At 41.0% G+C, this 12,168-nt stretch overlaps 1 protein-coding gene across 1 annotated transcript; it reads right to left on the reverse strand.

Moving 5' to 3' along the window:
- Positions 1-363: 363 nt before the first annotated feature.
- LOC147431627 (putative expansin-B2) lies at positions 364-1,920 on the reverse strand. The gene is made up of 4 exons (XM_086493694.1): positions 1,771-1,920; positions 1,350-1,537; positions 680-809; positions 364-558 (listed from the first exon to the last, which is right to left on the reverse strand). Exons 1-4 carry the CDS (start codon positions 1,918-1,920, stop codon positions 364-366), a joined length of 663 nt encoding a protein of 220 aa, XP_086349820.1.
- Positions 1,921-12,168: the final 10,248 nt, after the last annotated feature.

Consider the following 12,168-nt stretch of genomic DNA (forward strand, 5'->3'; position numbering starts at 1 on the left):
GCTTGGATTTTGTGTGTTGAGGTGATGTGCATCTAAGGGCTGTAGCAAAAATTTTGCGCCAAAAAGTGTTGTAGATGGATGCCCTACGACTCTCGACCTTGATGGTGTTGGCATGGTTGTGAAGATATCTTCACAAACTAGTTGCGTCAAGGAATTCAATAAAAATATTCAATATAAAACGGGCCCGTACCGATGGTCATAAATAGCTTTCCGTTATAAATCCTCAAGACATTACATCAGACACCATTGTAGTTCTCACTTAGAGCTACCTCATTCGATTGCACAAGAATGCTTCTACATGGAAATATAAACTTGAAAAACTGAGAAACAATAAATAATTGCATTGATGAAGGGTTTGGCAATTTAAACAAAGTTGACATTGGACTTGTACAAGGATCCCGGACTCCAATTACTTGGGATCACCTTGTTTGCCACAATAGTGGATCCTTTTGAGGTAGTAACCTTGACTGAAAACGGCCCGGTTGTCGGTCCTCCATTCAACACCCATTTTCCTCCCCATAGTCGTTGCATTTGTTGCCATGTACTGTTTGGAGCACCCTGTGGCATGTGTGCCATAGTAACATGCTTGTAAGTTTAATTGAGCTTGCTTGCACATTCTAGAGACAACTGTGATTACAATTCAAAACAAGACATGTGCTTAATGCAAGTTGCTACAAACCTGGAGAAGCTCAACCTTTGTGACATCACCATCTTTGGCAATGTACTTAACCAAGACACAGAACCAAAAGTTTGTTGCACCTTGGTCGACTTGGAATGCAATGCTTGTGTGATGATAAACACAATCCACACTATAGGAAGAAAACATATAGGTAATTCAAATTCTTTCATTTAAATCCTTTTAAAAAACTAGCAATATAATAAAATAAACAAATTAAAGATTAAAAATTCTAAATGTAGAGAGAATCATAGAAACTTAATGTATGTGCACGTACATTGGTACACATATACATGTACATGTGCATGTGCGCACACTTCGCTCATAAGCAGACAATGAAACATATGCTAGCAAACGTGATGGCATAAGCTAAGTATACAGATGGAGGCCACACAAAGAACTGATGAATGACTCATGGCCGGACACCCCTTCCATATATCCAAAATTATGACAAATGCAATGCTCAAATAGCTGTTTGAAGGTTCTTTATAAGAGGTGATATTTTTTAGTCAATCATGCATGCCACATATGGGAAATTTAATTACTTTAATTTAGCACTACAGCAAATGTTAGTTGAAAAAAAAAAAATACAGGGTGCTCAAGAAGTGTTGTGACCTTCACTTTTGAGCTAGAAGACAATGAGCCATGTAAGTATCTTGCAAGACTAAAGTACCTTTTGTAAAGAACATTCAACATCCCTACATTGCGAAGGCGAGTGCTGAGTGAAGAATTGATAGCCATTGCTCCAAATGCAGTCCCGCTCATGTCAAAATGCGTTCCGTCACATCCAGGACATGAATCAGTGATGACAACTCTCACAGGGCGGGGGGAGCATAAGCCAGGTTGTCCTACACATTTAACCTGCATGTGTAACTTCTAGTAGAATGAGCTTATATCAAAGGCCACTCACATGAAAATTAATCATAGCATATGAGAACATGCATTAGATGCATATACATGTTAACATGGGCTCAACTCTAAACATATGTGTCGTAATAGGGCTTCAACCATATTTTTATCAATTTATTTATATGAGACATGCATTATGTCCACAAATCCACCTATTTTTGTTCATGAAAAATAAAGTTAAGAACCTCGTAGCAAGTTCCGCAACCTTCACCCCCTTGGAAAAGAACAGAGCTTCCAACAGAAATCTTGAGGCCATAAGGTGTCTTTTCAAGGGTACCATAGCCACATGCACCACCTAAAACAAGTTCATAAGAATGATTTTTTGCTGTTAGCATTTGTGGGCTTTTGGTTGGCTAATCAGTTGTAATCTAAACATCTATAAAATTCCCTGGAGGTCCACCTTTCAAAAATACCTATAGCACATGCATCCTAGATCATGAACATTTGAGCTTACAACAATGGATTTGTATTTTAAAGACAATATTATAAACAAGTTAGTATGCTAATTCTTCATGATTTTTAGAAATTTGATTTGTCCAATAGATCTCACTTGCAAAGAAACACCCCATGACACTTTCAAAGAAGCAAAAATCAATGACATTAATTAAAGTCTAAACAAAAAGGATTTGCAAAAACACTCTGATTAAGTGTCCAAAACCACTTTTTTGAGTGAAGCCATTAATTAGTTTTTTTTGGTGTGTGTTTGGGGGGTGGGGAAAGGGAAGGGTGGAGGGGGGAAAAAGGGAAAGGAGAATGTTGTGGGGGGGGGGGGGAGGCTAGGGGTAGGGTGGGTGGGGGGGAGTATTGTTTTTTTTTAGTGCTTAAGGGAACCCCTAAGGGCAACATAGGCGAATAGCCTAGTGGTTAAGCTTCAACTTTATATTCTCTATGTGCTCAGGTCAAATCTTAGCCATTAGGATTGGTTTTAAATTGTGAGTTGAATGGAGATGTTAATTGGAGATGCTAAAGCATCTTGGAAGATTCTATGTAATGGAAACTGAAAGTGAACCATTAGGTGCCCAAAACGACTTTTTTTTACTATCTTTGTATGTGCAATCTTTGCTACAATATCTTTGGGGAGTGTTTGATTTAGTTTAAATGCTTTAGACCAAAGAGTGTTGCACTTTTCGGCAATATCTTTGTTATTGTGAATTTTGTTCTCCTTTCTAAGAAGGCAAAGAGAGCTTCTAACGTCGCAGGATCTCAAAAATCTTTCTGAGTAGTCTTGAATCATCCCAACGGCCTCCAAAGATCTATTTAGCAAGTTTTAGGGAAGTCTTGAACTCAAGGAAGGAGAGAGAGAGAGAGAGAGAGAGAGAGAGAGAGAGAGAGAGAGAGAGAGAGAATATTAGAGGCTTTTCGCACGTTAATTTGCTAGCAACGTTGAGTTGACGATAGCAATGACTTCGTAGGTGCATTCGTATGGAAGAGTGGTGGGGTAGAGAGAGAAGTTGTAACTCTGCCAAAATCGGCAAAGTTACAATCCCATAAGCAAGGTTTGTTGAGCTCACAAAGCTAGGGTTAACTCTTGCTCGTGCAAAAAGCGTGTTAGCTATATCAAAAGTGTGCATATCCACATTGTCCATAAAGCAAAATGGAAAATCAATGGCATAAGACAAACTTTACAAACCAAAAATACCAAAGAAGATTTCAATCACTTAATGCTTCACATGCATAAGACAAACTTTACAAACCAAAGTACCAAAGAAGATTTCAATCACTTAATGCTTCCCATGGAAAAGTCAAATGTATAATTAACTACCACAGGCATGAGGGGGTGGGCAAGGCTCGGGAGAGGATAGGTTCGCTTTATCCAAGCCTGTTCAAAATGGAAAATATCCGGCTCAAATTTGGGCAAGAAGGTTCTCAAGTACGTTCAAATTATGGAACTTTTAGTTATAATATGAGATTAATAGTGTGATTATCCCTCTCAAATGTAGAGTCATATGCGTGTGAAAAGGTTCCAAAGCCGAGTCCACAACAAATGTTTCCCGAGCTTCTCTCCTAGTATTAATAAATAAATAAATAAGTGTGTATATGCAAGAAGTCTAAGCCCGTGGAAGGAGTCTTTGCGCACTATCATTGTTAATCAAAAGTTGTAAACTCCTAGACGACTATTTGACTTAATTACCCTCGACGCCTCTCTCTCTCTCTCTCTCTCTCTCTCTCTCTCTCTCTCTCTCTCTCGTGGATGTCATAAGTGGTTCAATGTCATGAACCTGACATATATTACTCATATACAAATAAAGGTCCTTGTAGCATAGCACTCCACGCTACAACCTCTTAAATTATCAATCCATGGAATGGGAAAGTATAATCCATGCCTAGAGCTTTGGAAGCTATATACCCTTTATGCTACATCCTAGGGCTTGGGAAGACCTCTATATATATATTACTCATATTCAAATAAAGGTCCTTGTAGCATAGCACTCCAATCTACAACCTCTTAAATTATCAATCCATATATATATATATATATATATATATAAAGAGAGAGAGAGAGAGCAAGTTACAAATCTAAATCTCTTCCTATCAATGTCAATGCAATGACATGCAGTTCGTACTTGGTCCCCTCTCAAGTAAGTACTCACAACCCTTTAATTTAAACACTAGATTGGTATCAGGACACTTTATAATTAGAAGATATGAAAAGTGATTTTTGAAGTGTTCTATATCTACAAAATTGTGCTATGAGTTACAAAAACTTGTTATTGTTTTTTAGCACGCTTGCGCTTACAAATGATCTTTCAACTTAAATTGTGTCAAGAAATGCGTGTTGTTTTTGGAGTTTTATTCATGATTCTCAATATCCTACTTTAAAGTTATCTTTTTGAGGTTTAAAATGCTAGATATAGTTAGTTAGTATCATGTCATGTCTAACAATATGCATGAATGCTTGAAAGGAGTAGCAGATGTTCCCGTTTCAACTTATGTGGCAATACAAGACACTACAAGAGGTTGTGTGCACTTATGACACTGTTAGCATGGAAATACATTGGGTTTTTATACTCTCGGCATCGCTAAGACCGTCGCTAACAACGTCGATACGAGAACGTCGCTATATATGCGTCGCTAAAGCCGTCGCTATATAGCGACGATCATAGCGACGTTTACAGGCCACCTATAGCGACATTTATAGCGACGCTCCAGAGCCTTATATAGCGATGCTCATAGCGACGTCCAAGAGAAATTTATTCTGGTGGAAGGGCATTGAATGCCATGCCACCCATCAACCATATTGAATGTTTCAATAATTGAGTAAACCTAAATGAATCCAAGATAAGCCCAGATTCACCTTTGAAAGAAAGTGCAAGCTTAGATATAGACCCAAAGTAGTCACCCACAAGACAATATAACCATTAACTCCATCATCCATAGTATTGTTTGCAGAATAAAGATACAAAACTAACAAAAGTAAATTGATGAAAGTAAATCAATGACAATTGTACACATCATAGACAAAATCACTTGATTGTTAAACTTTGCAAATGTAATAGTTACAACACCATTGTCATTATTGAAAAAATATACATGGTTTTCCAATAGTTACAAAAAGACGTATAAACGTCGTCCCATGATACATATGCTATGATACAAGGAAACTAATGCTATCTAGCTACGGCTAGACTAAACGTCGTCTAATCAGACGCCTCATCACGTCCAAGCGGCGTATCTGTCAGATTCTACAAAAAAAAACAATAAGACAGCTTTCTGTAAGTATAAACATATAATTTATAAAATAATACAACAAATAGAAAAGAGTAAACCTTAATACTAACCATGCCGCCGCGAGAACTCAGAATATCCATCAGGGTGTTTAAGCCCTTCCTGCCTGCGTACTCGCGCTTGTACGGTGTGGGGTCACGTCCTATCATCGACCACTGTCAAAACATACAAAGAATCCATTATGTTAGAATTTAAAAACCCCTAAACCCTAAACTATCAAACCTAAAGAGCAATGCGAAAACACTTACAAAATCGGCCTTAAATGATGTCCACCTACCGCTCTCCAAGTGGTGCGAGCTCCCTGTCTCTACTCGCGCTTTGGCTGCTTCCTTTGGTTGCTTCCACTTGTCGGGATTCTCGCACGCTGCTTTCTTTGCATTCTTTCAATCTTCTTTGGCCAGCCAATCTGGTCTATTTCACCCATGCTTAATTGCTTTTTGCACTTCGGAACGCTTGTGATTGCAGTATTCACGCATTCGAACCTTCATCAGGTCTTCATTGAAGCGGTCATCCCGTGTTGAAATGGGAAACTCGTCATGCAGCATGCTGATGAATCTGTCTTTCAAATCACTTGGTACTTCACTCCAGGTGTTTAATATGTAGTGTCTAAACACCTGAGCAAAAACCGTGCATGCACGAGATCACCTTCTTGCCTTCATCATCCAAGATGATGCCGCCGCTGAAGTCGACGAAGTAAGGCAAGCCCTCTCGCTGGTGATGCGTGAACCTGGGTGTGCCAGCAGGGGTCTCTAGCGGCGTGTCGATGGGGGTACGGACGTCAGGTGTCTCCACTGGAGTCTGGGCCCTGAAGCGAGGAGTGTCGACTGGAGTGACTCCTGGAGGAGTAGCTAGTGGTGTGTGGCTGCTAGGAACGGCCGTCAGCCGCACAAAACCTGTTGTAGATAGCGATGTCGTGGATGGTGTGGGGGTGGGAAAAGAAGGGGATGGTAAAGAGCCTCGTCGAACACGAGGCGGTGTCGAGGAATCGGCGGCGGCATCCCCATAACAACCGCCGCCACCACCACTAGAGCGCCGGTGCCTAGACTAGTGTGAATATCGTCTCGTCTCGACACCGAAGCTTCGGAGCACACTGAATGCTCCAAAACAGAGGGAGACGCTAAAGGAGTAGGAATGCGTGATGGTGCTCCAGAGAGATAACGCTCCACGTCCACTATCTCTACTTGGGTGACAAAGAAGAAAGAAACTCGTCATCATCCATACCTGCATTAAACAAACGAACATTTAATCTTAATATTGAATGAATGGAGAAGAAAACATGGACAAGTAGAGAGAGTCTTGCAGAGTAGCGTTGCGACCCTCCATGATTATCTTGAACCATTGCACATCGAACAAGTCGACAAAAAATCCTCTATAATCGATCCTCAAAATCTCTTGTAGCATGCCAAAGTAAGTGAGTTCCGCCACCACAGGATCTGCATCAGAGGACCGTCGTCAACTAGACTGTTCAAATTTCGCCATGATTCCACAATCTTGAGTAAAACGCTTTGTGTCGATCCGTTCCACCCTAAAATTTTGACCTTTACACCATGCTGTTATGTATGACCTATACTAAAACCAACAAAGATTATGAGTGACCGTTCAAACATCTAGAAAGCCACTAGTCATACATTGCAAACTTTCCTTGGTCGCCCAACCCCGAGAGTACTCCCACTCCTCCTCAGTCACTTCTTCACCGCACTGTTGTGCGCTTTTCAATTGGTTGTGCAACAGTCTTAAGCTCATGAATGTTGGTAGGCTCTCCAAACCCGTCGGATAGTGCATCGGTGGTCGTCTTCCCCGTCTCCACTCGATTTGTGCCCTTTGTCAATCTTGCTTTGCATCCTCATATTATGAAATCCACTTTTGCATCACTCGATTGTGAAGCATGCAAAATCGGTTGATTTTAGCCTTTAGATCTTCCATCATCTTCTTCTCAACACCGAGATTGCACATGACAATCCCAGATATGCGCTCATCATCTATGGTTCGCCATAGCGTGTCTCGGGCTTTATCAAATCCGTCTAGCCACTCTCCAATGTACATTAGGGACTCTAATACCAGCCAACCTTCTGCCATGCTACCCTCCGGACGTGCCTTTTGATACACATATCCCTTGAGCGTTTTCATGAAACGTTCTAAAAAGAACATCCATCTGGAATGTACTGTGCCAGCTATTTCCACCTCATCAACTATGTGAACAAGAAGATGCACATGAATGGTTAGCATGATAGTAGGAAAGTGTTTCTCAAACATGCACATATTTGTGGGTACAAGAAATCTACACACCCACGTCTACATGATAGTCCATGTCGTGGACAAAACTCCTTTGCCTCTTCTCTAGCTGTAGCATTTCACAGCATCTTAACATCTTTTCACAGTAGATCTTTGTCTATAGCATGCAGGTACACCATTCTTGCAAAAAAGCTGATACCTGCTCAAAGCACTTAATTCTTACTCTAGATTTGACGGGCTGTCGTGTGTGTGTGTGTGTGTGTGTGTGTGTGTGTGTGTGTGTGTGTGTGTGTGTGACCGTTGCAATCATCATCTTGCATCACTAATTTTTGTGTAGGCTCAATTTGCTCTTCCATTGGCTGATCACGACGGCTTATTGTATGGCAGCAGCAGTCGAACATGCAGGTGGAATTGCTGGTCCGCATGGACTGTTGAGGCTGTGAGTGCAGGAAATTTTCTTATGTAGGAAAGCGGAGTCCTTTTTAGTGTTTTTCATATGAGCAAGTGTTTTTCAAACAATGCTTAACATCATGAGCGCACCTTCATTAACATGCACTAAAATCTAACCTAAATCTAAAAAAGCTAGTCCATCAAACATAAATCTAGATTTAATTTAATCTTAAACTCAAAATAAACCTAAATCTAATGTAATCTAACGTGAATCTAAATCTAACGTAAATAAACCTAAATCTAATCTAACGTAAATCTAACTCAAAATAAACCTAAATCTAATCTAATTAACCTAAACAAACATAAATCTAATCTAACGTAAATCTAAATTTAACCTAATCTTAAACTCAACATAAACAGAAATCTAAATGTAATCGAACCTAATCTAATTTAAATTTTAACATAATCTCTTTTTCTCTTTGTTTTCTCCCCTAACCTCTCTCTTTTGTCTTCTCCCCCCCTCTCTCTCTCTCTCTCTCTTTGGTTTTTTATTCTCTCTTTCGTTCTCTTTGTTCAATAGGTCTTGAGTTCAAGTCCTCCTCGGCTAGATCTTTAAGGTCTCTTGGGATAGTTTCCTACGACGTTAAAACTCTCTTCTTCTCGGGTGTGTGTGTGTGGGTGTGTATGTGTGTGCCAATAAAAAGAGGAAAATGGTATAACCTTTCTATCACCCAAGTGTGGTAAATTGGTTATACCATTTCTCTCTTGAATAACAGGTCTTGAGTTCAACTCCTCGTCGGCTAGATCTTTAAGGTCTCTTGGGATAGTTTCCTACGACGTTAAAACTCTCTTCTTCTCGGGTGTGTGTGTGTGTGTGTGTGTGTGCCAATAAAAAGAGAAAAATGGTATAACCTTTATATCACCCAAGTGTGGTAGATTGGTTATGCCATTTCCCTCTTGAATAACAGGTCTTGAGTTCAACTCCTCGTCGGCTAGATCTTTAAGGTCTCTTGGGATAGTTTCTACGACATTAAAACTCTCTTTTTCTCAGTTGTGTGTGTGTGTGTGTGGGTGTGTGTGTGTATGTGCCAATAAAAAGAGAAAAATGGTATAACCTTTCTATCACCCAAGTGTGGTAGATTGGTTATGCCATTTCCCTCTTGAATAACAGGTCTTGAGTTCAACTCCTCATCGGCTAGATCTTTAAGGTCTCTTGGGATAGTTTCCTACGACGTTAAAACTCTCTTATTCTCATGTGTGTGTGTGTGTGTGTGTGTGTCTGTGTGTGTGTGGGTGGGTGGGTGGGTGTGTGTGTGTATGTGCCAATAAAAAGAGAAAAATGGTATAACCTTTCTATCACCCAAGTGTGGTAGATTGGTTATGCCATTTCCCTCTTGAATAACATGTCTTGAGTTCAACTCCTCGTCGGCTAGATCTTTAAGGTCTCTTGGGATAGTTTCCTACGACGTTAAAACTCTCTTCTCTCTCTCTCTCTCTCTCTCTCTCTCAATGTGTGTGTATGCATTCTTTGTTTATGCATTTATGTGTGTGTGTGTGTGTGTGTGTGTGTTTTATGTTTATGCATGTGCTCTCTCTCTCTCTCTCTCTCTCTCTCTCTCTCTCTCTCTCTCTCTCAAAAACACAATGTGTGTGTGTGTGAGAGAGAGAGAGAGAGAGAGAGAGAGAAAGAGGGGAAGGGAACATGAGAGAGAGGAGAGAGAGAGAGAGAAAGAGGGGAAGGGAACATGAGAGAGAGGAGAGAGAAGGAGCATACCTAGCTCTCCTTCCTCTCCTTGTGTGTGTGTGTGTGTGTGTGTGTGTGTGTGTGTGTGTGTGTGTGTGTGTGTGTGTGTGTGTGTGTTACCATATACATGTGGTAGTGATGTGTGTGAACACACTAGGACCGTCAGGGCATTTTTTCCCTCTTTAGGAGGTTTTTTCCCCCGTGGATTGTATATACGCCCATCACTCTAGGGCTATCTATCTTTCCATTGCACACTAAGTAACACACTCTCTATTCTGTGCCTTGAGCTTCCTTCGTCTTCTCCAAGCTGTGTGCATTTCTCTGCAACCCTAATTCCAACAATTGGTATCAGAGCAGGTCACGTCCTCCCGGGCTTAGTCGTCAGCTGCTCCAGTACACGCTTGCTCACTTTCTCTGATTTCAGTGAGCTTTGGCAAGCGTTCGCAAGTCGACAAATATTTTGGGATATCTCGTAGAGCTCGGTCTACTCAGAATTTTGATTCGGACTCATCTTGGCCTCCAATTCCACTACATGCACTACTGCACAGGCTATTTCGTCATTTTGTGCAGAATTTTATTCAATGCCATTTTCTGCATAACACGTGCCTTATAGTCTTCTACGGTTTGTGCTATATAGCACAGGTTGTTCTCACTTCGTTTCTCCTATTTTCGGACAGTTTTCACATCAGGTGAAGTATTTACCATGGCTGACAACAACAACACAGATGTGTTCAAGATGTTTGTTGTTGAGGACAAGTTGGATGGGGACAACTACCCTATGTGGGCTTATATGATGCAACATGTTCTTGTGTCAAAGGGTGTCTGGAACATTGTGCAGGGCATTGATGTACGTCCTAGTTCTGAGGATGTAGGCGATGTTGAGGATGTTGCAGGTCTTGCTGCAAGGATTGCAGCTGTTAGAGTTGTTTTGCCTACAGTAGAACAAGCTCGTTGGGATGTTAAGGATGTGCAGGCTCATGCATTGATTGCGTTTTCTGTGAAGCTCACCATTGTTCCTCACATCCGTTCAGCAAAATTTGCAAAACAGGCTTGGGATATTCTAGCAGGTCTTTATGCAAGCCGCAATGAGGCTAAAATTGCTTTGCTGCATAAAGAGCTGGAGTCGAAGATTATGCATGAGGAAGATGATATGGACACTTTCCTTGCTAGTGTCAAGGATATCAACGAGCAACTTATTTCTGCAGGTGAAGTTATTTCAGACAGTTCCCTTGTGCAGACTGTTCTTGATGCCTTACCAAATTCTTACCAGACTTTTTCTAGTACTTGGAGACTTATGACCCAAAGAAATCCAGAAGTTGTCAAATTTGATGCATTATGCAAATTTCTGTTGCAAGAGTCACTTTCCAGAAAAAACAGGACTAGACAGCGTGCAGTTGAACAGGCTTTTATTGCTTCTCAAAGAAAGGGTGGTAACATCAATGCAGCCACTTCTTATGGTTCTGCTACGAGTGGCAAAAATTATGTTCCTAATGCTTCTACTCGCAGTAGTTCGTCTGGAAATTCTGGTGATAAGGGCAAAAAGAAGATGCGTTGCCATTATTGTAAAGCCAATGATCACTTGATCAAGTCGTGGCCTAAGTTGAAGTCCAAAGAGGCTAAGAAGAAAGAGGGTGGTTCCACTGCAAACGTTGGTTCCACTACAAATGCAGCCATTGTTGAGTCTTCTATGAAAGGAGACTGTGTTGCTGATGTTGATGCAGAATGGGCTTTTAGCGCAGAGTGCACTTACAATCCTGTTGTCCATGATGCATGCTTGTCAATTGCTGTAGATTCACATGTGTGGTATTTCGACAGTGGTGCTACAAAGCACATTACCTCACATCGTGAATTGTTTACCTCTCTCGAGTCTGTCCCTCGTGGGAATTCAGTCACTTGTGCCAACAACGCCTCTTATCCAGTTCAGGGAGTTGGAAAGATTGTGCTCGCTGCTGCTAATGGTAGTTCCTTCACACTTGTTGATGCACTTTATGTACCTGGGATCAAGAAGAATCTCTTGTCTGTATCCGCACTTGCTAGACTTGGACTTGTAGTCAAATTTGTGGATGATAGATGTACAATTCATGATCTTAGTTTTGGTGATGAAATTGTTGGATCTGGGCTTTTGTGCCGTGGGCTGTATAAGCTCACTTTGTATGACAAGTGTGGACAAAAATTTGCAAATGTTGTTGCAGATTCAAGGGCTATTTCAGATGCAAAACTTTGGCATACACGTTTTGGTCATCTGAATTTTGCCAGTTTGCTGCGTTTGCAGAAATCTGATATGGTTGCTTCTTTGCCGCCTCTTGAAGCACCTGTCAAACATGTTTGTGAAGGCTGTATTTTGGGTAAGATGCAGCGTTCTAAATTTCCAAAGGATGGTTCAGCTCGGGCCACATGCAGGTTGCAACTTGTGCATAGTGATGTTTATGGGCCCATGCAAACTCCGTCCTTGGGCAATTACCTGTACTTCGTGACTTTCATTGATGATTAC

This window comes from Adiantum capillus-veneris, chromosome 21, assembly GCF_014529385.1.
Source record: "Adiantum capillus-veneris isolate H3 chromosome 21, ASM1452938v2, whole genome shotgun sequence".
Classification (NCBI taxonomy): Eukaryota; Viridiplantae; Streptophyta; class Polypodiopsida; order Polypodiales; family Pteridaceae; genus Adiantum; species Adiantum capillus-veneris.